General features: G+C 39.3%; 1 protein-coding gene and 1 long non-coding RNA gene across 2 annotated transcripts in view; one reads left to right on the top strand and one right to left on the bottom strand.

Moving 5' to 3' along the window:
- Positions 1-1471: 1471 nt before the first annotated feature.
- The window catches only part of LRIT3 (leucine rich repeat, Ig-like and transmembrane domains 3), a 26581-nt gene continuing 2833 nt past the window's right edge, over positions 1472-25219 (bottom strand). The window contains exons 2-4 of the mRNA XM_033214982.1: positions 23988-24460; positions 5888-6193; positions 1472-4151 (exon numbers count right to left, since the gene is read on the bottom strand). Coding sequence (XP_033070873.1) covers positions 3010-4151; positions 5888-6193; positions 23988-24460 — 1921 coding nt within the window. The 3' untranslated portion in view covers positions 1472-3009. The remainder of the gene's footprint in view (positions 4152-5887; positions 6194-23987; positions 24461-25219) is intronic.
- LOC117085784 overlaps positions 23520-25219 on the top strand; it is a 9225-nt gene continuing 7525 nt past the window's right edge. The window contains exon 1 of the long non-coding RNA XR_004438076.1: positions 23520-23679. This is a non-coding gene — a long non-coding RNA (uncharacterized LOC117085784). The remainder of the gene's footprint in view (positions 23680-25219) is intronic.

The raw sequence follows: 25219 nt of genomic DNA, 5'->3' as shown, positions 1-25219 counted from the left end.
ATCTTTTGCCATCCTGCTCCATCCCACCCAGGATGTAAGCCATCCCTTTGTCTGGAGGATCCACACCATGCACTCCCCGCCCATCAGTCACTTAGGAGTCGCCGTGGTTATCAGATGGACCGTCGTGGTATCACGGTGCTTGCGTTCCAGTAACACTTATTTTACTTGACAGTGGTCCCAAAGCACAAGAATAGTGATGCAGGCAACTTGGATATGCCAAAGAGATGCTGTCAAGTGCTTCCTTTACATGAAAAGGTGAAAGTTCCTGACCTAATAAGGTAAAAAAAAACCTCATATGCTGAGGTTTCTAAGATTTAAGGTAAGAATGCATCTTCTATCCATAAGAATTTTCTTAGTCTGTTTTCTGTGGTCATAACAGAATGGACAGGAGTAAGGGAGAGTCACCAGAACAGGACACTGAGTAATTTATAAAGAAGAGAGTTTTACTTTGGCTCACAATTCTGGAGGCCTAGGAGTCAAAGATCTGCCCACTATATCTGACCAGCTTCCAGTGAGGCCTCTGCCATGTCACAGCATGGCAGAGAAGTGGAAAAGGAAGCAGAGTGTGCCAAAGGGAGCCAAGACAAGGAAGAACCTCACTTTGTAACAACCAACTCTGACGGTTACTAACCCAGTCCTGCTAGAGAGAGTGCTTGCTTTGGGATCTGGGATTCGTCCTTCCTCACCCTAGCTGTTTCTGGAGGTGACAGCTGCTTTCTTAACTGTGGCCAGGAGGTGACTGGCAATGCCTATGGTGCCACTGGGGGTAATCTGGCACACTCAGGATGATCACGCCGCAGCTCACAGGCCTCCAGGTCAACCAGGTGCAGAGTGGCAACTCTGAGGTGGGGGAGCCCCGTGATTTGGATGTGCTGTGCATGGGCTGCTGCCAGCAGCACCCAGTAGGCATTGTAGGGGTGGTAAAGCCCTGGGGAAGCCGCGCTGTCTCACTGGGAGCATGCAGAGGAACAGAGATAGCAGCAACATGCCCGTTGGTGATTTGGTGACTTTGCTAACGGCATTAGACCAGGGGTTTATTGGAGAAGTCTCTTTCCCCGGTTGGTGGGCAACAGATAAGCTTTGTGTGGAGAAACTGTACTGCCTTCTTGGTCTGTAGAGTCATGATGCCAGGATCTTTGGGGACGAGGAGCTCCTCTCCCATAGCTGAGGCTAGAGACACACCAGCTGGTGGGTGGCTCTTCAAGCCCAGGGTGTTCCCCAGCCTACAGCATTCCTACCACTCTCCTCTTAGGAGCCCACCTTCCTGTGGGACCAGAGTGGTCTTAAAAGTAATTTTGGCAAATTTTGCCTGGTGTCTACCTCCAAAACAGAGGCATGAAGTGAAGTTAGAAGGCAGCAACAGATGTGAAAATAGAACAAAAACTGCCAGACCCACTGTAGAGTGTTCCTCAGATCTCACCCAATCTCTCGATCACAGCCAGGCCCTGGCCACTCTCCCTTGATCCTCCTATAGAAATGGGTGTCATCACTCATTGACTTACTTAAATTTCATCCTCTTACAAGGAAAGCAGGAGCTGACTGGTGTCATGGGCCGGATATAGTCAGAGGTCAGATGACCAACTGACTAGGAGGGCTTCTATTTGAGGACCATTCTCAGAGTTTGGGAGATCCTTCCCATTTCTTATACATGTATTCAGTCTGGGTCAATTACCAAGTGTTTCTTTCATAGAGCAGGTTTCATCTAGTAAGGGTAGGCTTTGTTCTAAGATTTATAAAAGTTGCATCTGTGCTGAGGTGGCCTTGTCTCCTGGAAATCCCTGGGCCAGGTTGCATCCTGCTAAGTTACATGTAATATCAGCCCTGTGAGATGCTTGAGTGGGTCTTATCACTATCACTAATCTTAAAGCCACAAGATGTCTCTTATAGTACACTACAGTTATTAAAATAATTCCCTTTCTAAAAAAACTAAATTTTATTTATGAACTCCTTTCCTATGTATTTAAGTTCCCCGATGTTTTTAACCTAGGAAAAGAGTCTAACCAAATGAATCTACTGAGGCTTCCCTTTCAAAATCCTCAAACATCCTTTGGGGTTCTAAAACAGACTTTCAAAGGGCAGTAAGTCATTTCAAAAGCTTTTTCTTTATCAACAGAATCAAAAGATAATATGGCAGAAGACAAACTGCTTGGCTCGTGATCCTTTGGCTACTTGTATATCTTCTGACAAAGCAGAAGAAAGAAGGAATGAAGGAAGGAAAGGGAGGGAAGACCAGGAAGGAAGAAAGAAGGGAGAAAATAAGAGCAAATAGCAAAATATTAAAAGACTGATTTAAAGTTATTTTTAAATATCCATATTATCTGTCAGCAGATGTGTTTCAATGCAACAGTTACCATTTTTAAAGAAATGGTCTATTTGTCATAATCCTCTTTGTATACTTACTTTTACTAATACCTATATTTCTAAAGAAAAGCAAAAATTTTTCTTACATGCAATATGAACACAACTCTATAGTATTACAATGTATAATGGTATGAAGAGACAGAGCCCTCCCTCCCCCATGAGTTAGATTTAACCTTAGTGAACGAAAAATCCTTTGTGATCCCACACTCTCCATTAGGCAATGTCAGAAAATGTCCCCAGAAAATGCCATAATGCACTTCGAACATGAATAAACATCAAGGCTTAGCTGGTTTTGCTAATGTTTCCTCATTACTCAAAAAACTGTATTTTTAAATACAGAGTTAATTTGCTACTTTCACATGAACTTATTTTTAAGAACTAAAACATTACCCTAAAAAGTATTAATAATTTATTAAGCAACACTCTAAAAATTATTTCTGTAGACCTTTTCCACACAAGAAAAAAAATCAACGTTATTTGTCTTTTCAGTTCAGAGGTCTCATGCTATTTTTTAAACACACTTAAAAGCATTCCATTTGTGATTTTCACACACAATGTGAAAGTCTGTCCAAAAATCATCCAAACCTAGGGTCCATTATACCCTTAGATGCTAATGTTGTAGCTCACATGCACCTGAGCTGCAGAACCTTAGCAATAATGCTCTGGTCTGGAACTTTCACTTTTAAAAGTCACCTGAGATTCCACACTTGACCTCGAACAAAGCAGCAATTTTTCTGACTCATCCCTGTGCCTTCGTGTCCAGAGCTCACCTACACTTTGAGACCTGGGAAACAGAGTCTCAAATTGGATATAAGTCTCTTTTGCCAAATCATCTTCCCAAAAAGGTTCTGACTTACATTGCAGTTTGCAAACTTTGTACAACAAGAAACAAATCAATAGTAAGACAACAACACAGGCAGTACTGGTCACCACAAGAAGGAGAGACCATTGAGAATCATCTTCTTCTACTCTTTCGGTAGAAAAGGTGATGCATTGGTCTTTCTGGGGAGGCACTCCTCTTGGACAGACACAGGCCATGTATTGCCCACCAGGTTCCAAGCCATCTATGGTTACTTGGTTCTTGCTGGAGTCTGCATTCAACAGCAGCAGATCCTTCCCACCATACTTGGAATACAACACAGTCACTGCAGAGTTATGTGTGGTGTTGATCATATTCCACATCAATGTCACACTCTCTTTAGTCTCGCTGACCACCCTGAGGTTTTCTATTGTGGCATCTGTCTCCGTAAGCATTGTTTGATCCAACAATGCCAGCTCTTCTTTCTTTCTTGTGCTGGCTGGAGGAAGCTTACTTCCACTCTTTGCTGCCTTTAAATTTCTTTTCCCATCTGGGTGGAGCTGGAATGATTGCTTATTGGCCATAGTGGTGGCTGAGATGCTTGTGCTCAGAGTTGTGATTGAAGAAACAGTGGAGGAGAAGAAAGGAGATAAAGAGAAGGAAGCAGTAGAGGGAGGAGACAAAGTAGAAGCAGAAAAAGAAGATGTGGGGGAGAAGGAAGAGGACCAAGGATATGATGATGCGCTAGATCCAGATGTAGATCTTCCAGATCCCGGCTGGGCATCCCACTCAGGATGATCTCCAGTTCTTTCAGAAGTGTCTGGTGGTATCGGAGTTGTGGTAATGCCAAGCACTGTCACAGTAACCACAGCTTCTGACATCCCAGCCAGATTTTTGGCCTTACACTTGTAATCCCCAGCGTCTTTGGAAGAAATGCCTGTCAAGCTCATTATGGACCATCTGACTCCTTCCTCTGGAGATTCTTGTATTACTGGAAGAAAACAAATATATACTCTGTGAGGAACAGAAGGAAAATTCAAGCAACCATGCCAACTGAGGAGGAAACAACTATCTGCTCTACATGCATCTCTCACAGAAACCGAGAGGGAAATGGCACCCTGCAAGTCTCTGACAGTGGGCGATGGTTCTGCAAACTGCTTACATCAAGGTCTAGGAGCTGCCAGGTGTTGTGAGGTCTGTATAGGGAATAGTATTTTTAAAAAACAAAAGGCTGGGAATCAGGAGACTTGAGTTTTAGAAACTTTTGCCCACTAAATAGCATGTGGTTGTGAATAAGTCAATTCCTGTCTTTAGGCCTCTGTTTCTGCATTTATAAGAGGATGAGGTAAAGTAATCTCAAAGGTCCCTTTCAGTTTTAAGTCACTGCGATTCTACAGAATGTTTATCATATGACCTTACATAAGTATTTTTTATGATATGTTTTCACAGTAATAAAATGCATATATCCTTCTAGCTAGAGGTACAGCAGATCATTTTCTGGCATGGCAGAGTCATCATTTGTATTTGGAATGATTTATTTTATATTTAACTTAGATAAACTACAAATCATGGATTCTTCTGTTTGCAGAATAACATATAATTTTTTAAAAAATCAGAATTTTGCTATCCTAAACTCTGATATCTGGGTATATTTTCATTCTGTCTTGATTTCAGAAGCTTTTCAAAGAATAATAATGCGCAGAACAATATCCCAGTAACCCAAAACTTAACTCACAAGCTGAAACTGTGGACCATTGACTACCTATACATAGGAATATTAGGCCTTAACTTCTTTATTTCCACCAGGTTTCATTATTTCAACCTGAATTTTAGTTCAATTTTGAAGAGTTTTAAAAATATATCACTTTAATTGTCAGAATAACACTGTTGAAACTGGGTACAAAGCATGCATATTGTCACACTAGAATCTGAAAAGTCTATATAATCAATATTTCTAAAAATTATACTTTTTGATTCATAATAAGGTCTCCATGTAATTTATTGTTTAAATAATTATTCAAAAATGAGAGACTTGTACAAAAGCCTCGCTCCATTCGGCGTTTTTGTTGGTTTTTGTTTTGTTTTGTTTTGTTTTTTATTTTGGAGACGGAGTCTTACTCTGTCACCCAGGCTGGAGTGCAGTGGTGCAATCTTGACTCACTGCAACCTCTGTCCCCCAGGTTCAAGTGATTCTCCTGCCTCAGCCTCCTGAGTAGCTGGGATTACAGGTGCGCACTACCAAGCACGGCTACTTTTTGTATTTTTAGTAGAGATGGAGTTTCACCATGTTGGCCAGGCTGGTCACAAACTCCTGACCTCAGGTGATCTGCCCACTTCGGCCTCCCAAAGTGCTGGGATTATAGGCGTGAGCCACCGCACCCGACCAGCAAAAGGCCCTTTTTTAAAAATTGTAATAGTTGTACATTTTGAAGTGAGCTGTATCCAAGATGATGAAGCAAGACAAAGGCCTTGTCTGCCATTGATCCATTCACTGCATTGTTTCATTCTACCGAAGAAAAAGAGTTTAGATTGTCTAATTTTATCTAGGTAGTTAGATAAACTGAGGAGAATACTAACCAATAAAATGTACCTTTAAAATCCCTTGCACCCAATAATCTTGAAATATTTCATTAGTGTTAGCTAGCTAATTTCAAATCACACAAAACATGATGTTAACTTCAGAGCTTAGTAATCTCCTTTGATCATGGGGCTGAATTAAGAAAATACCTGTATAATTAACTAGCGAGCTGTCAGATCTGGTCCATGTGAGCTGTGGGGTGGGGAAGCCAGTGGCATCACACCGCAGTAGAACATTGCTGCCGAGAGCAGACATGATTTTGGTGGCTGAGGTCATCACTGATGGTTTCAGACAATGCTCCAATTCAGCCCGCTGAAACAAAATTCCTGTGAGGCGTTCAGGTTCACTGCAAGTCATCAGTGGATCCAGAAGCACTATAGCAGGGTCAACAACCTTTGACAACTCGATCATTTTGGAAATACGACAGTCACAGAGCCAAGGATTGTCCTGTAGACCTAAAACAGAAGGTGGGAAAGGTTGACAAAGATAATTCTGATGACTTCGGTTTATGTCCTGCCTCTTGAGAAGGTAGGGATCTACACTATCTCCGTAAAAACAGAAGTGCCTTGAGGGATGAAGCAGAGTCACCTTTATGTCAGTTTTGTTCTGCAATCCAGCAATCTCGATGAATATATCCTGTCCATTAGTTCAGATCATTAATAATCATGGCTAATACTTATTGAGCATTTACTCTGCTAGATTATCTTCTAAGCACTTACCTGTATTATCACATGTAATCCCAATAATCCTATGAGAAAAATGATATTATTATCCCTATGTTAATGATGCAGCTCAGACTTTATCTATCCCTATGTTAAAGATGAGGCCACAGAGGGGCCCAGTAACTTGGCCAAGGTCACAAAGCTAATTAGTGTCAGAGCTAAAACTTTAATCCAAGTACCATAGAATGCCACAATACAGTAATAAAGATCTTTCGAAGGTGTTATGAAAGTACTTACAGTATTGTAAGTATTATAGGGTGCTCAGAGGCACCAAATTCAGCCTGGAATAGGTTATGGTTTTATGTGATTTGAAGGTGTATTGAGGTAACGCAAGCTTTGTGTGGCAAAAAATATAGAGTGAGATGCTGGCAATGGCAGGAGAGAAGCCTAAAAAAGCTGGTGGAAGCAAGAATGTGGCTTGGCATGAATGTCATATGTGGTGACCATGAAGGTGACTTGCTCAATACTCCTTCAAGAGAGAATCAGCTGCAAGCAACGCGGTTAGCGGACAGCTTCCGGTTGCAAGCATCTTCAGGATGTCTCACTTTCAGAATTGTTAGCGGAAGCCTTTGGGCCTTCAAGGAGGCTGTCAGTGAGAGCTTGAAGAAAAGTCAGAAAAATGTTGCTGGAAACTAGGGGAAAGAGGATCTTTGCTATGGAGTAGCAAAAAGTTTAGCAGCACTGTCACCTGTGGTCCACATGGAAAGTCAAAAACATATGCAATGCAATGCGGTCTACCTAAGGGTATTTCCACAAAGACTTTTCAAACTACTCCCTGGTGTGTTTCAGGTAATAAAATATAAAGGAGAGGCAACAGTTAAAGAAGAACTGTTAAATATAAAGGAACCAAAACTTGCTGAGTTCAATTAAAAAACTGTTTCTTATTCTCAGCCTCTCCAAAATTCTCGAATTAAGATAGAACTTCAGAGCAAACATCAAATCCAGGTGGGACAATAAAATTTTGTGCTAAAATCTCAGAAGGATCTAAAATGGAGCTTTAGAGCATTCTGTCAGGCAAAAGTCTCTCTAGGATCTTAGGAGTGATGTTCCATAACAGCCTCATATAAAGCCCAAGATAGAAAAAAATTTATCACAGAAATTTGTGGTTATAGCTTTTTACTAATGGAGTAGATTATAAATCGAGAAGAAAAGACAGAACTGCAATTTTACAAATTCAAACCATGGTGGAAATGTAACTGTTAGTTCATAAATTCTAGATTTTTATTATACTTTTTAAAAATTATAATAGCAAGTCATGACTGGCTCATATTTTTCTGCCAGTATTGGTAAAAGTTTACTTTTTCATCTCCTGTTTTAGAAGTATGCTTTTCTTCCATGGGTGAATAACTTTAAACTTTTCCTCTTATATTTAATGTTGTTAATCTATACCTAGTTATTGAACCAATATTAATTTGAATTCTATTGTCTTAACTGTTGTCTCTTTCATCCAATATTATGTGATAAGCAGACTTTCTGGCTTATTTTATATTGCTATGACTACGTGTGGCTCTGGAACTTAATGTCTGGGCTGAAATCTCGGTTCTATCAAGCTTCACTCCCACGAGTAGATATCTATAATAATAACCTCTCTCAGCCTCATCTATAGAATGTAGTAGTTCTTTCATAGAGTTGCATGAATTTTTAATTACATAATTCATGGAAATTACCTTGAACAATGGTTTATTCACAGTAGAATCTCTGTGACCTTTAAACTTTCTTGCTGAATATAGTACTTAAAATCTTTTGTTAAATACAGTCATTTCAATCTCTGAATAAGTAACAAATTCCATACACATAAAACATATTCCCTATACTAGAGTCCATATTTTCTTGATCTTAACAAAAGAAATCAAATGTAATACAATCTGTACGTCTACTAAGAAAGAATTCAAAACAAGTACATAAGTAATGGTGGAGATATGATCTGATAGATACCGAAACACCTATAATAATGCAGTCAGTTCATAGACATTCAAAAACCCACTTCACCACCAGATACCACATTAGATATTCAGTCATTATTGTTCATATTAGTTGACCTGATATGTGAAGGCCAGATTTAAATGTATGAAAGAGAAATTTTAAAAGTAACAGGAAATGACATTCTCACCAGCTTTACTGTGCCTAGGTTCCTGATGAGGCTCAACCATTAATTAATTCTGTGACCCGGACGATGCAACCTTGCTGAGCCTCAGTTTTCTCTTCAGCAAAATGGAAGAGTTGACTAGATAAATGCTAGAGCTTTTTATACACGTAATGTTCTATCTGCCTATAAAATAAAAATAATGATCATAGACTAAAAGAAACCATAGATGGAACAACAAACTAACACTAAAATCGATCATCACTCAGTAAAAAGCAGAAGAATATGATAGAATGCCTAATTTGTAACATTTTTATCTCTATTGATTGAGGTGCTAAAGATAATCTATGGATCTAGACTCTCCTAATAGTGCTTATTTTTAAACGTTAAATCTTTCAAGTTTGTGACTTTTCTATGTCTACACTGATACACAGTTCAAATGTGAATATCATACAAAGTGAAGCTAGTTTATCAACTGTGACTATAAGACAGACTAAAAGTAGTCAATTCTCCTTTTATAAACAATATAACTGGTTTTACTTATTAAAATTGAGAGGAGGGGGAATCACTAACCTCTTCCAAAGGCTGAAATCCCTTCAGTAGTTTATTTTACTTTGTACATGTAATTTTTACATTAACCAGTTTTGCTTATATACATGTACATGTTATTATAAAGAACTAAATTTGGATTAGATTGTTTGACTGTGACCCACACGATTTAACAAATTAATCAGGTCAGTTTGTGTGTAACGTGCCAATAACCTCTACAAAAACTTATAAAAGATTAAAAATGTTGTTATCAATTGGTATTGTCAGAATTGTGAGCTGTAGTTTGCAAGAAATCAATGAAATAATATATGGCTTGCCTCTCACAAGTAATAAAATCTCAAAATGAGGATCCAATCATGTGTCTGCTCCCTGAGCGAGAGATGAAACCAGCGAAGAGAAGAGCATAGGACGCACCCTGGCAAGTGTCCTCTAGGGCAAAGGGATGTTATCATAGTGCCTAAGAGGAGGAGAGGGGATATTTTAAGTTAGATAAAAACAATCAAAAAATTTAGAAAGGAACATGTAAACACCCACCTTAATATAGTAAGAATTCATAAATAGAATGATACTAAAACACTTATATTGAAATAAAAGGTTACTTATATTTTATATCTATAAATTTGTGTCAATATTCTATATATAAAAGCTATGCTCAACATAGCTATCTTATTTGATTTTAAGATTAATTTCTAAATCTCCCAGCACATCAAATTTATTCAGTCATATAATATGTATAGACTATTTCATACTTTGAAAACACTTCAACTTATGCCAGATTTTTTTTCTTTATATAATACTAGCAATGCAAGTTACAAGTTGCTGATTGCTTCCTATGTGGCAAAGGCTGTGCTTGTCCAAAACTGCAGAGGCCCTGAGATTTGACCCTACTTTAGGGTGACCAACCTATTCCAGTTTGCCAGCAACTCATTTCAGTTTGCCCAGGACTTTCTTGCTTTTAGCACTGAAAGGTCCACATCCTGGGAATGGGCAAGTTTGCCTGCCATCATTTTATGGATGTTGGTAGAAGACAAGACTCCTGCTCAGGGTTGAAGGAGTTCATTGCTCACAGCACTGAAGGGAGACATCTTCATTATACTGGGCAGTAAGCATACTTACCCTTTGCTCTGGAAGGAGATATATTTCAACCTCCAAAGCTGTTCTCTTGAAAACAGCTTGAAAAGGTAATGCAGAATAAAAGGTAATCTTTGAAAAGGTAGTGCAGGATAAAAGGTAATCAATGTCTGCCTCTGCTCACAAGACACGCAGAGATTCAGGAGATCAAAGAACAACAGCACTAAGCGTCTGGAGGATGGTCTGACTCAATCCTCACAAAAGCATGGGATAGGTAGTACTATTATCATCCCCATTTTAAAGATGAGAAAACCAAGGTTCAGGAAGCTTAAGGAATATGCCCAAGGTTACACAGTTGGACAGCCAGGATGTGAACTTCAGCATCCTGATCTTGAACCACCATGCTGGTTAAAGCTCTTAACCACCCACCACAGTGGTTAAAGCTCTTAACCGCCATGTTATGCCTTATACCATACCTCTGGAATCTGGTATTATTCTTCCAATTTTACACCAAAGGAAACCAAAGCACAAAGATATTACTACCTTGACTTTGTAAATGGCTTAGAATCCTACATCCCAGATTTTTTTTAGCATCATAATCTAACACCCTTTCTATCATTACTCATCTCTTTGCCATCTAAAAACATTTAGAGTCACAGTGGCAGTCATAAGTGCTATTATTTACAAATTAAAAAATGTCCAGGCACAATGGCTCACACCTGTAATCCCAACACTTTGTGAGGCTAGGTGGGAAGATTGATTGAGGTCAGGAGTTCAAGGCCAGCTTGTGCAACATGGCGAGATCCTGTCTCTACAAAAAATACAAAAATTAGCCAGGTATGGTGGTGGCACTTGCCTGTTGTCCCAGCTACCCAGGAGGCTGAATTGGGAGGATCAACTGAGCCCCGGAGGTTGAGGCTGCAGTAAGCTGTGATTACGCCACTACACTCCAGCCTGGGTGACAAAGTGAGATACTCTTTCAAAATAAAATAAACTAAACATTTAAAAATGTTAAAGCAGCACTATCTGGAGTATAAATGTTTGCACAGGGAAAGATTCAAGAGCTATAATGTTAACAATTTATTTCATGCTTTGAAATTATTAAAAAATGTATTAATGGTGAAAGAAAATACTTTAAAAAACTAATTTAACTGGTTATATATAAAAGTTATGTAAATATTTTTAAATCCCTCAAAAATAAAATGCCTATTTACTCCAGCTTGAAACATCTAAGGTCAAAGGTACAAATTTTAAAACCTGAATAAAAATTGTGATCCAAGAACTGAATACATTTAAGTGTTTTTTTCTTCTGAGGACAAAGGTAAGAGAACTCTCTCAAGTTAAACTGTTACTTGTACTGCATTCCTTCAAGGCAACACATCAACTAAAATTACACTAATTTGCATTAATTAGTTTACTTTATATAACTATCCTTGGATGAGCCAAGTGAACTTTATCCTTTCTAAAAGAATAATATTTATATGCATCAGAATAGTTGGACTAAATGTGCTATTTTTGTGTGAAAAGTGAGCAATAAATTTTTGTACAAAAGTTATTCTGAGGACTATAAGCCCTTGAAGACAAAGACTATGCCTGCTCAGCTTTGTGGAGACAACAGTGTTTAACAATTCAGTGAGGAAAGGAACATCTTTTTAATGAATGGTGCTGGAACAAGTGGACACGTATTCGCACCTCAACCCCTACTTTACACAATACTCAAAAACTATTTTGAGATAGATAATAGCTATAAGCTTAAGAGCTAAGAAAATACAGCTAAAAATTGAGTATAAAGGCTAAAACAATAAGAAAATATCATATCTGTGATTTTGCGGTAGGCAAATATTTTTTAGATGATACACAGAAAGCACCAACTATAAAAGAAAAAAACTAATGAATCAAATGTCATCAAAATGTAAACCTTTTTTACCAAAGACACCAGGAAAAAATGAATAGGCAAGTCAGCCTTGGAGAAAATATTCACAATGCATATAACAGACAAAAGACTTATATTCAATAAAGAAAAGACAAATAACCCTTAAAAACTAAGCAAAAGATAGTTCATAAAGGAAGATATACAGTGACCCATAAGCAAATGAAAATCTGGCCAACGCCATTAATAATTAGGGAAACAGAAATTAAGAATCACATTGTGATACTGCTTCCTGATGAAAAAGACCAACATCATCAACTAGTTGGCGAGGATACGGAACAACCAGACTGTCATGCAGTGCTAGTGGGAATGTATAATGTTATACAGCCTCTTTGGAAAGTGGGCAGTTTCCTTAAAAGTTATACATATAGCCATTATTTTTTTCCTTTTTTTTTCCACCCAGGATGGAGTGCAGTGACGTGATCTCAATTCACTGCAACATTCGCCTCCCAGGTTTTTCCTACCTCAGCCTCCTGAGTAGCTGGGACTATAGGCAGGCACCACAACACCTGATTAATTTTTGTATTTTTTAGTAGAGACAGGGTTTCGCCACATTGGCCAGGCTGGTCTCAAACTCCTGACCTCAACTGATCTGCTTGCCTTGGCCTCCCAAAGGGCTGGGATTACAGGCGTGAGCCACTGCGCCCAGTCATATAGCCATTCTATAATCCAGCAATTTCAATCCTAGGAATTTATCCAAGAGAAATGAAAACATGTGCCACAAAAAGCTTTGTACAAGAATGTTAACTGCAGCTTAATTTATTATTGCCCCAAACTCAAAACAGCCCATGTGTCCAACATCAGGAGAAAGGATAAACAATTACTTCATTCATACAACTGAATATAATTTTGCAATAACGAACTACCAACACATGCAACAGCATGGATGATTTGCAAAAACATAATGCTGAGTGAAAGAAGCGTGGCACAAAGGTGTATCTTATATGATTCCATTTACATAACATTCTAGAGCAGACACAACCTATAGTGATGAAAATTCAAATAGGTGAGGCAAGATTGACTGGAAAGAAACACAGAACTTTCTGGAGTAATGGAAATATTCTGTATCTTGATAATGGTGTAAGTTACGTAAGGGTATACATTTATCAGAATTTAACAAACTGTAGACTTACAATCCTGCATTTCACCTATGCAAAGTATACCTTAATGTCTCCATTAAAAACAAGGTTTTAAAAAGTAAAGAGTGATGCTTTGGAGATTAACTGTAAATTTGAAACTTGATTCTGCCTTCTTACTAGCTATAGAAAGAAGGTGAGGATTAGAGCACCCAGCAAGGCATAAGTCTTACCTATGCGGATTTGTTTCTTCAAATCAAAAAAAGGGTGGGGCACATCTACAGAGATTGATAAGTGTTTTTTGAACTAAATTAACACCATTTTAGAAAAGTCTGGAAATACTAGGGCTGCCATCACCCTTCAGGCAATCTCCATTTCAAATAGGAAAAGAGCCCATGTTTACAATTCAGCAAATTTGGGTACAAGTAAAACAACACCCAAAAAAAAAAGCATTTCATGTTTTATCCTACCACAGGCCTTTTTCTCTAAGACAAACAGTGTCAGGACTTACGGAATATGCCTGTGTAAATATTTACTTAATCTTGAGAAAGAGGCCATGGAAATTTACCTGCCTTGCAAATCAAAACCTAGTTTTATAGTTAATTCCAATGTTTATTTGCGGGGCAATAGTTTAAGTTTTCATGGATACAATAAAGGACAATTTTACTAAGTTGATGTTTTTACTCCTGTAGAAGAGAAAGAGTAATTGAAAAACCTCACCTTAATTTTTTTATTACATAAATATATGGATCTAAAGTGATCAATAAAGTAATGCATATATGAAGAAAGGAACTCTGTTATTATTATATACTTTGCATTACAAAGAAGGGAAGACGCGCCTGGGTTCTGGAGCCAGATGGCCTGTCCTTAAAGCTCAGCTCCACCACTATGTGTTGAGTGAATCTGGGCAAGTGTCTTAACTTGTGTCTCATTTTTTCATCTGTAAAATGGGCATGAAGTGGTATTTACTACAGGGTTGATGTGAGACTAGAAGTTACATAGGTCAAGTATAAGAACCAGACCTGGCATTGAGTAACTCCATCAAAATTAACTATTAGTGTTATTATTACAAATAGAACCTCCATCTGCTAACAATAATCAACACAGAGTAATAAAAACTAAGTAAAAGCAGACTCTATCCCACTATAACAGCACAGAGGCAAATTCTACAGGACACCTGGAAAGATATAATTGCTATACTTAAACACTAAGTTCTAGAAAATCTAGGACTGGTACTCATCACTATATTCAGTGATGCAACTAAAAGGCTCAAATATTGTTGGAATAACAAAAAGGCCAAACAAAGAGGTCTTTATAGGACACTCCCATCCCAGTCACAACTTCTACAGATAATTGTTGATCTAAAAGCATAATCTCAGAGACTGTAGACTTCATATTCTAAAGGACTGCTACATGAAATATTTCATTTCTTCTTATTACAGTCCTGTGAACAAAATGGAGCAAACCCTGCCATCACCATTTTCCAGATGAAAACACTGAGTTTTCTGTGTGTGATTTATCCACATCAATTAGTCCTCTCTTCTTCTCCTTTTGGGAACATATCAAACATGGCTTTGCTAAGGTCAGCTGCCACTCAACATGCTTCATACTATCCTTTGTTATTTATTATCATGCATGATCATTGCAGAACATTTTGGAAATACAGAAAAATGAAAAGATGTCCCACTAACCAAAAAAAATAGCTAAAGAGTTAGTGAATTTTTTTCAGTCTTTGTTTTTGTACATTTTTACATAGTTATGGTAATGCTTTTTATACAGTTACATAGCCTTGTTTTAAAATTTAATGTTATACAGAAGTATTTTCAAGTTACCACTTTAAAAATCTCCAGGCCCTAAAGTGCAGTTAAAACTGTTTGGGTAACTTCCCATGGACAGTAAAGTTTCATAACCCTTTCCCTTTGATCCCTAAGTTCCCATCCAGATTTAACTCCCAAGGGAAAAATATGAATGTTCTATCAATTGCTTCTTCATAGTAATGTTAGTAACTGATCATTAGAAAGCTATTAATTGCAATTTAGTAATTGAATTTTATTTTCTACTATATTACTCCATTGGGTTAATTCTATTAGAGCCAAGAATTACTTTCCAGGAAACGTAGAAACATAGGTAGGGAAATAGAATCTTCTAGCTATTAACCTTACTCATAAGGTTCAGATTGGTGGCTAAAATAAAGTAAATAAATACCGCAGTGTAGGTTTACATGTGCCTATCAGTGTATATAATAAGAACTCCACAAATATCTGTTAAGTTAAACTAATGTGATTTTATTCTCCAACCCATTCTACAATAGTACTTTTATTGTCTAACAAAAAAAATGTTTAAAGGACTAGATGAACAGTGGAGAAAACATGAACTAGCTATATAAGAAGAGCTTATATGAGTTTTCCTCTTTCTACCTGGTTCTTATTAGTCATATTTTTAGTCTCGTAAACACCAAATACATTGACATTTCAACAAAAGCAATGCTAGAGTTATGTGAGTGCTGTTACAGCACTTTCTTTTTTTACAAATATATATTTTACTTGTGCTTTATTTCAGGAAATATTTGATCATGTGATACTGGTCAGGAAGGATGCCTGGCACAAAGTTAGCATCTATGTTGTCTCGTACTCCAAAAGGCTTGTAAGTCATTTCACTGGCCAAATGCCCAGAAGTTCTTTCATCTTCCTGAGAAATATAACCTCTGCTGCAGCTATGATGAAAATAACTTGGGAATGGACAACACAGCCTTATTGGGTGAAAAAGTGGAACAAAATTTTAGCACATCTAACTGATTGATCAAAGCTTCAGGCTTGTGTCTCATACAAAATATTACAATGCTTCACTGCCTATAGATACCCCTGAAAAGGGTCCAGTTCACTAATTTCAATCAGGCAATCACATGTTCTAGGCATTCACCATGTACAGAACTCCATGCAAAGCTCGCTCTCTCTTTTGATTGATAGATAGATAGATAGATAGATAGATAGATAGATAGATAGATAGTGTGTGTATATATAGCATATATATATATGTGTGTGTGTGTGTGTGTGTATGAAGAGGCAGAGAGGGACTTACTGGTAGAAGGAGATTACATTTTAAGAACCCCAGAGAAGGTGGCTGGCAAGATGGCCAAATAGGAACAGCTCCAGTCTGCAGCTCCCAGTGAGATCAACACAGAAGGCAGGTGATTCTGCATTTCCAACTGAGATAGCTGGCTTATCTCATTGGGGCTGGTTAGACAGTGGGCATAGCTTACAGAGGGCAAGCCGAAGCAGGGTGGGGCATCACCTCACCCAGGAAGCACAAGGGGTCAGGGAACTCCCTCCCCTAGCCAAGGAAAGCCATGAGGGATTGTGCCGTGCGGGACAGAGCACTCCAGTCCAGATACTACACTTTTCCCATGGTCTTCACAACCCACAGACCAGGAGATTCTCTCCGATGCCTATACCACTAGGGCCCTGGCTTTCAAGCACAAAACTGGGTGGCCATTTGGGCAGACACCAAGCTAGCTACAGGAGTTTTTTTGCATACCCCAGTGGTGCCTGGAATGCCAGTGAGACAGAACTGTTCACTTCCCTGGAAAGGGAGCTGAAGCCAGGGACCCAAGTGTTCTAGCTCAGTAGATCCCAGCCCCATAGAGCCCAGCAAGCTAAGATCCACTGGCTTGAACTTCTTGCTGCCAGCATGGCAGTCTGAAGTCCACCTGGGATGCTTGAGCTTGGTGGGTAGAGGGGCATCTGTCATTACTGAAGCTTGATAAGGTGGTTTTCTCTTCACAATGTAAACAAAGCCACTGGGAAGTTCAAACTGGGTGGAGCCCACCACAGCTAGGCAAAGCCACTGTAGCCAGACTGCCTCTTTAGATTCCTCCTCTCTGGGCAGGGCATCTCTGATAGAAAGGCAATAGCCCCAGTCAGGGGCTTATACATAAAATTCCCATCTCCCTGGGACAAACACCTGGGGGAAGGGGTGGCTGTGGGTGCAGCTTCAGCAGACTTAAACATTCCTGCCTGCCAGCTCTGAAGACAGCAGCAGATCTCCCAGCACAGTACTCAAGCTCTGCTAAAGGGCAGACTGCCTTCTCAAGTGAGTTCCTGACCCTCATGCCTCGTGACTGGGAGACACCTCCCAGCAGGGGTCAACAGACACCTCATACAGGAGATCTCTGGCTGGCATCTGATGGGTGCCCCTCTGGGATGAAGCTTCCAGAGGAAAGTACAGGCAGCAATCTTTGCTGTTCTGCAGCCTTCACTGGTGATACCTAGGCAAATAGGGTCTAGAGTGGACCTCCAGGAAATTCCAGCAGAGCTGCAACAGAGAAGCCTTGTAGAAGGAAAACTAACAAACAGAAAGAAATAGCATCATCAACAACAAAAAGGATGTCCACACAAAAACCCCATTCAAAGGTTGCCAGCATCAAAAATCAAAAGTAGATAAGTCCAGGAAGATGAGAAAGAAAAAGCACAAAAAGGCTGAAAACTCCAAAAACCAGAATGCATCTTCTCCTCCAAAGGATCACAACTCCTCGCCAGCAAGGGAACAAAACTGGATGGAGAATGAGTTTGACAAATTGACAGAAGTAGGCTTCAGAAGGTGGGTAATAACAAACTCCTACGAGCTAAAGGAGCATGTTCTAACCCAATGCAAGGAAACTAAAAACCTTGAAAAAAGGTTAAAGGAATTGCTAACTAGAATAACACGTTTAGAGAAGAACATAAATGGCCTGATAGAGCTGAAAAACACAGCATGAGAACTTTGTGAAGCATACACAAGTATCAAGAGCCAAATCCATCAAGGGGAAAAAAAGGATATCAGAGATTGAAGATCAACTTAATGAAACAAAGCATGAAGACAAGATTAGAGAAGAAAGAATGAAAAGGAACAAACAAAGCCTCCAAGAAATATGGAACTATGTGAAAAGACCAAACCACCTATGTTTGATTGGTGTATCTGAAAGTGACAGGGAAAATGGAACCAAGTTGGAAAACACTCTTCAGGATATTATCCAGGAGAATATCCCCAACCTAGGAAGACAGACCAATATTCAAATTCAGGAAATACAGAGAACACCACTAAGATACTCCTCAAGAAGAGCAACCCCAAGAAACACAATCTTCAGATTAACCAAGGTTGGAATGAAGGAAAAAATGTTAAGGGCAGCCAGAGACAAAGGTCAGGTTACCCACAAAGGGAAGCCCATCAGACTAACAGCAGATCTCTCTGCAGAAACCCTACAAGCCAGAAGAGAGTGGGGGCCAACATTCAACATTTCTTCTTTTTTTTTTTTTTTTTTTTTGAGACGGAGTCTCGCTCTGTCGCCCAGACTGGAGTGCAGTGGCCGGATCTCAGCTCACTGCAAGCTCCGCCTCCCGGGTTTACGCCATTCTCCTGCCTCAGCCTCCCGAGTAGCTGGGACTACAGGCGCCCGCCACCTCGCCCGGCTAGTTTTTTTGTATTTTTAGTAGAGACGGGGTTTCACCGTGTTAGCCAGGATGGTCTCGAACTCCTGACCTCGTGATCCGCCCGTCTCGGCCTCCCAAAGTGCTGGGATTACAGGCTTGAGCCACCGCGCCCGGCCCATTTCTTCTTGAAGAAAAGAATTTTCAACCCAAAATTTCATATCCAGCCAAACTAAGCTTCATAAGCAAAGGAGAAATAAAATTCTTTACAGACAAGCAAATGCTGAGGAATTTTGTCACCACCAAGCTTGCCTTCCAAGAGCTCCTGAAGGAAGCACTAAATATGGAAAGGAACAACCAGTACCAGCCACTACAAAAACATGCCAAATTGTAAAGATCATCGACATCATGAAGAGGCTGCATCAACTAACAGGCAAAATAACCAGCGAGCATCATAATGACAGGATCAAATTCACACATAACAATATTAACCTTAAACATAAATGGGCTAAATGCCCCCAATTAAAAGACACAGACTGGCAAATTGGATAAAGAATCAAGACCTATTTGTGTGCTGTATTCAGGATACCCATCTCATGTGCAAAGACACACATAGGTTCAAAATAAAGAGATGGAGAATATTTACCAAGCAAATGGAAAGCAAAAAAAAAAAAGAAGAAGAAGAAGCAGCAGCAGGGGTTGCAATCCTAGTCTCTGATAAAATAGACTTGAAACCAACAAAGATCAAAAGAGACAAAGAAAAGAAGCCCATTACATAATGGTAAAGGGATCAATGCAACAAGAAGAGCTAAGTATTCTAATTATACGTACACCCAATACAGGAGCACCCAGATTCATAAAGCAAGTTCTTAGAGATCTACAAAGAGACTTAGACTCCCACACAGCAATAGTGGGAGACTTTAATATTCCACTGTCAATATTAGACAGATCAACCAGACAGAAAATTAGCAGGGATATTCAGAACTTGAACTCAGCTCTGGACCAAGCAGACCTAATAGACATCTACAGAACTCTCCACCCCAAATCAACGGAATACACATTCTTCTCAGAACCACATTGCACTTATTCTAAAATTGACAACATAATTGGAGGTAAAAACACTCCTCAGCAAATGCAAAAGAACAGAAATCATAACAAACAGTCTCTCAGACCACAGTACAATCAAATTAGAACTCAGGATTGGCCAGGCATGGTGGCTCCCATCTGTAATCCCAGCACTTTGGGAGCCTGAGGTAGGAGGATCAAAAGATAAGGAGTTCAAGACCAGCCTGGCCAACATAGTGAAACCCCATCTCTACTAAAAATACAAAAAATGTGCTGGATGTGGTGGTGGGCACCTGTAATCCCAGCTACTTGGGAGGCTGAGGCAGGAGAACTGCTTGAACCTGGGAGGCAAAAGTTGCAGTGAGCCGAGATAGTGCCATCGCACTCCAGCCTAGGTGACAGTGCGAGACTCTGTCTCAAAAAAAAAGAACTAAGGATTACAAAACTCACTCAAAACTGCACAACTACATGGAAACTGAACAACCTGCTCCTGAATGACCACTGGGTAAATAACGAAATTAAGTCAGAAATAAATACATTCTTTGAAACCAATGAGAACAAAGACACAATATACCAGAATCTCTGGGACACAGCCAAAGCAGTGTTTAGAGGGAAATTTAAAGCATGAAATTCCCACAGGAGAAAGTGAGAAAGATCTAAAATAGACACCCTAACATCACAATTAAAAGAACTAGTAAAGCAAGAGCAAACAAATTCAAAAACTAGCAGAAGACAAGAAATAACCAAGATCAGAGCAGAACTGAAGGAGATAGAGACCCAAAAACCCTTCAAAAAAATCAGTGAATCCAGGAGCTGTTTAAAAAAAAAGATTAACAAAATAGACCACTAGCAAGACTAATAAAGAATAAAAGAGAGAAGACTCAAATAGACTTAATAAAAAATGATAGAGAATATAACCACTGATCTCAAAGAAATACAAACTACCATCAAAGAATACTATAAACACCTCTACACAAATAAACTAGAAAATGTAGAAGAAATTGATAAATTCCTGGACACATACACCCTCCCAATACTAAACCAGGACGAAGTTGAATCCCTGAATAGACAAATAACAAGTTCTGAAATTGAGGCAGTAATTAAATAGCCAACCAACCAAAAACAGCCCAGGACCAGATGGATTCACAGCTGAATTCTACCAGAGGCACAAAGAGGAGCTGGTGCTATTCCTTCTGAAACCATTTGAAACAATAGAAAAAAAGGAACTCATTTTATGAGGCCAGCATCATCCTGATACCAAAACCTGGCAGAGACACAACAAATAAAGAAAATTTCAGGCCAATATCCCTGATGAACATTGACATGAAAATCCTCAGTAAAATCCTGGCAAATCAAATCGAACAGCACATCAAAAAGCTTATCCACCACGACCAAGTCGGCTTCATCCCTGGAATGCAAGGCTGGTTCAACATATGCAAATCAATAAACATAATCCATTATATAAACAGAACCAATGACAAAAACCACATGATTATCTCAATAGTTGCAGAAAAGGCCTTTGATAAAATTCAACACCCTTTCATGCTAAAAACGCTCAATAAACTAGGTATTGATGGAATGTATCTCAAAATAATAGGAGTTTTTATGACAAACCCACAGTCAATATCATACTGAATGGTCAAAAGCTGGAAGCAGTCCCTCTGAAAACCGGCACAAGACAAGGATGCCCTCTCTCACCACTCCTATTCAACACAGTATTGGAAGTTCTGGCCAGGGTAATCAGGCAAGAAAAAGAAATAAAGGGTACTCAAATAGAAAGAGAGGAAGTCAAATTGTCTCTGCAGATGACATGATTGTATATTTAGAAAACCCCATCATCTTAGCCAAAGCTGATAAGCAACTTCAGCAAACTCTCAGGATACAAAATCAATGTGCAAAAATCACAAGCATTTCTATACACCAATAATAGACAAACAGAGAGCCACATCATGAGTGAATTCCCATTCACAATTGCTAAAAAGAGAATAAAATACCTAGGAATACAATTAACAAGGGATGTGAAGGACCTCTTCAAGGAGAACTACAAACCACTGCTCAAAGAAATAAAAGAAGATACAAACAAATGGAAAAACATTCCATGCTCATGGATAGGAAGAATCAATATCATGAAAATGGCCATACTGCCCAAAGTAATTTATAGATTCAGTGCTATCCCCATCAAGCTACCATTGACTTTCTTCAAAGAATTAGAAAAAACTACTACTTTAAATTTCATATGGGACCAAAAAAGAGCCCATATAGCCAATACAGTCCTAAGCAAAAAGAACAAAACTGGAGGCATCATGCTACCTGACTTCAAAATATACTACAAGGCTACAGTAACCAAAACAGCATGGTAGTGGTACCAAAACAGAGATATAGATCAATGGAACAGAACAGAGGCCTCAGAAATAACACCACACATCTACAGCCATCTGATCTTTGACAAGCCTGACAAAAACAAGCAATGGGGAAAGGATTTTCTATTTAATAAATGGAGTTGGGAAAACTAGCTAGCCATATGCAGAAAACTGAAACTGGACGCCTTCCTTATACCTTATACAAAAATTAACTGAACATGGATTAAAGACTTAAATGTAAGACTTAAAACCATAAAAAACCTAGAAGAAAACCTATGCAATACCATTCAGGACATAGGCATGGGTAAAGACTTCATGACTAAAACACCAAAAAGCAACAGCAACAAAACCCAAAATTGACAAATGGGATCTAATTAAACTAAAGAGCTTCTGCACAGCAAAAGAAACTATCATCAAAGTGATCACAGGTAACCTACAGAATGGGAGAAAATGTTTGCAATCTATCCATCTGACAAAGAGCTAATATCCAGAATCTACAAGGAACTTAAACAAAGTTACAAGAAAAAAAAAACAACTCCATCAAAAAGTGGGCAGAGGATATGAACAGACACTTCTCAAAAGAAGACATTTATACAACCAACAAACATATGAAAAAAGCTCATCATCACTGGTTATTAGAGAAATGCAAATCAACATCACAATGAGATACCATCTCACACCAGTTAGAATGGCGATCATTAAAAAGTCAGGAAACAACAGATGCTGGAGAGGATGTGGAGAAATAGAAATGCTTTTACACTGTTGGTGGGAGTGTAAATTAGTTCAATCGTTGTGGAAGACAGTCTGGCGATTCCTCAAGGACCTAGAACCAGAAATACCATTTGACCCAGCAATCCCATTACTGGGTATATACTCAAAGGATTACAAATCATTCTACTATAAAGACACATGCACACGTATGTTTATTGCAGCACTATTCACAATAGCAAGGACTTGGAACCAACCCAAATGCCCATCAGTGATAGACTGGATAAAGAAAATGTGCCACATGTATACCATGGAATACTATCCAGTCATAAAAAAGAATGAGTTCATGTCCTTTACAGGGATATGGATGAAGGTGGAAACCATCATTCTCAGCAAACTAACACAGAAACAGAAAACCAAACACTGCATGTTCTTACTCATAAGTGGGAGTTGAACAATGAGAATACATGGACACAGGGAGGGGAACATCATACACTGGGGCCTGTTGGGGGGTAGGGGTCTAGGGGAGGGATAGCATTAGGAGAAATACCTAATGTAGATGACGGGTTGATGGGTGCAGCAAGCCACCATGACACATTTATACCTATGTAACAAACCTACACATTCTGCACATAAAGTATAATAATAATGATGAAAAGAACCCCAGAGAAATACACATAGAACCTAAACAAGGCCAAGTTCAAAATCCCAAAACTAGTCACAGCTAAACTAAGAGACCAAATCAGTTAGGGAACCATTTTGGGTCAGTAAAATAACTGATGTTTCCACCATTTCCTTTCAGATTAAGGAAATTTAGAAGCTATTCTTCCTAACTAATAAGCCACTGCTATCGCATAAAGATGCCAGTGCCCCTCTCCTGCTCCTGAAGAACCTAATGAAGAATTTGAAAAGTCAACTGAGCAGAAGCTGGTACCAGAGTATGGAGTAATGCTGTGCTCACAAGAGTCTATGCAGGTTGGTGGATTCTGTCTCTCAGTTGGAGGCTCTTTAAGAGAAGAGGTCCTCTCTCCATTTATGACTCAAGTTCTCTTCCACTTTTCCACACATGTATGTACACACATGCGTGCACACACACACAGCCCTTTCACCTTACACAGGGGAAAGAGTTAACTTGACCTAGGTTAACTAATAAGGTACTATGCCACTGAAAGTGCAATTACAGAGTAAAAAGCCAAATCCAGTAAATTTTAAAAGACTGGACAACAAAAGCTATGCACAGCAAAGTACCTATATATGAAAAGCCCAGAGGCTTGCGAGCTTACCAAGAATAATCCTGCTTGGGGAAAGATCCAGGCCTCCAGAAGGTGTTGTAACTAAATGAGACCAGCTCTCCAGGAAATCTGGTGGCAACGTGGTGAGTCTGTTGCTTGATAAATCCAAGTAGGCAAGGTTCTTCAGATACCTGAGTGCCTCATTTGGCACACTGGTTATTTTGTTATTGTGCAAGTCCAGGGTCCTCAGAAGGGGCATGTCCAGCAGAGATGCCCAAGGGAAAGCAGCCAGGGAATTCCCATCCAAGCGCAACTCATGCAGTTGCTTCAGGTTGTAAAAGCTGCTGGGGTCAATGCTGGCCACGGAATTGTAAGTCACCCAGAGATACTGGAGCTCCACCAGGTAATAGAAGGCCTCCGCTGAGATTCTGCGGATGACAGTCTTCTCTATGCGAAGCTTCACAGTGTCCATGGGGAGGTTCGTAGGGAGCTCGTTCATATCCATGTCATTACATAGCACCAACCTAGTGTCACAACATGAGCAATGTGAGGAAACTCACTTTCCAGCGCCCATTTGAAAAAAATACTTCTCATTTGAAAAACGTATCAATTTTCGGCCGGGCAGTGGCTCACGCCTGTAATCCTAGCACTTTGGGAGGCCAAGGTGGGCCTTGGTTCAAATCTAACCAAGGTCTAAGGTCTGCCACCTCCTCTGTGGCCATGGAAAACCACTTCACCAGTGTCTCAACCTAATTTTCCCATACGGCACTGTTATGGATGATTAATTACAATGGATGTAAAACTCTACAACTTCCTAGCACATAATATGTACTCAGTAGATATTTGCTGCTACTGTCAACAACCTTGGTTTTACATGGAAAGTAACTGAGGCCCAACAACATTCAGTAACTTCCCAAGGCCACCCAGCTAGTGGGTTTCACAGCCACCTTTCAAAACCACTTCTTTCCAACTTAAAGTGTACCTCTTTAGGAAACGGCCCATTTTAAAAGAACCCTTGTTAAAATAATAAATCAATCCTTTTTAAGAGAATAACTTATTTAGGTGAAAAAAAAGTGTTCACAATACATGTTTAAAGTTGAGCTCTGTTTTAACAACGTGACTTGCACATTGCTTTCTGCCTAAGGAATAAACCAGAAACTAGAAGCTGACCTTGAGCGAGTCACATTTTGTTCTTGTTTGTTGGCACATATAAAACAAGCTTAGAAAAACAACACTGGGCAATGTGGCTCGTGGCTGTAATCCCAGCACTTTGGGAGGTCAAG

Source organism: Trachypithecus francoisi, unplaced genomic scaffold (genome assembly GCF_009764315.1).
Source record: "Trachypithecus francoisi isolate TF-2019V2 unplaced genomic scaffold, Tfra_2.0 Lachesis_group1, whole genome shotgun sequence".
Taxonomy (NCBI): Eukaryota; Metazoa; Chordata; class Mammalia; order Primates; family Cercopithecidae; genus Trachypithecus; species Trachypithecus francoisi.
Note: the sequence above shows the minus strand (reverse complement) of the source record. Positions and strands in the feature narration are given on the sequence as shown.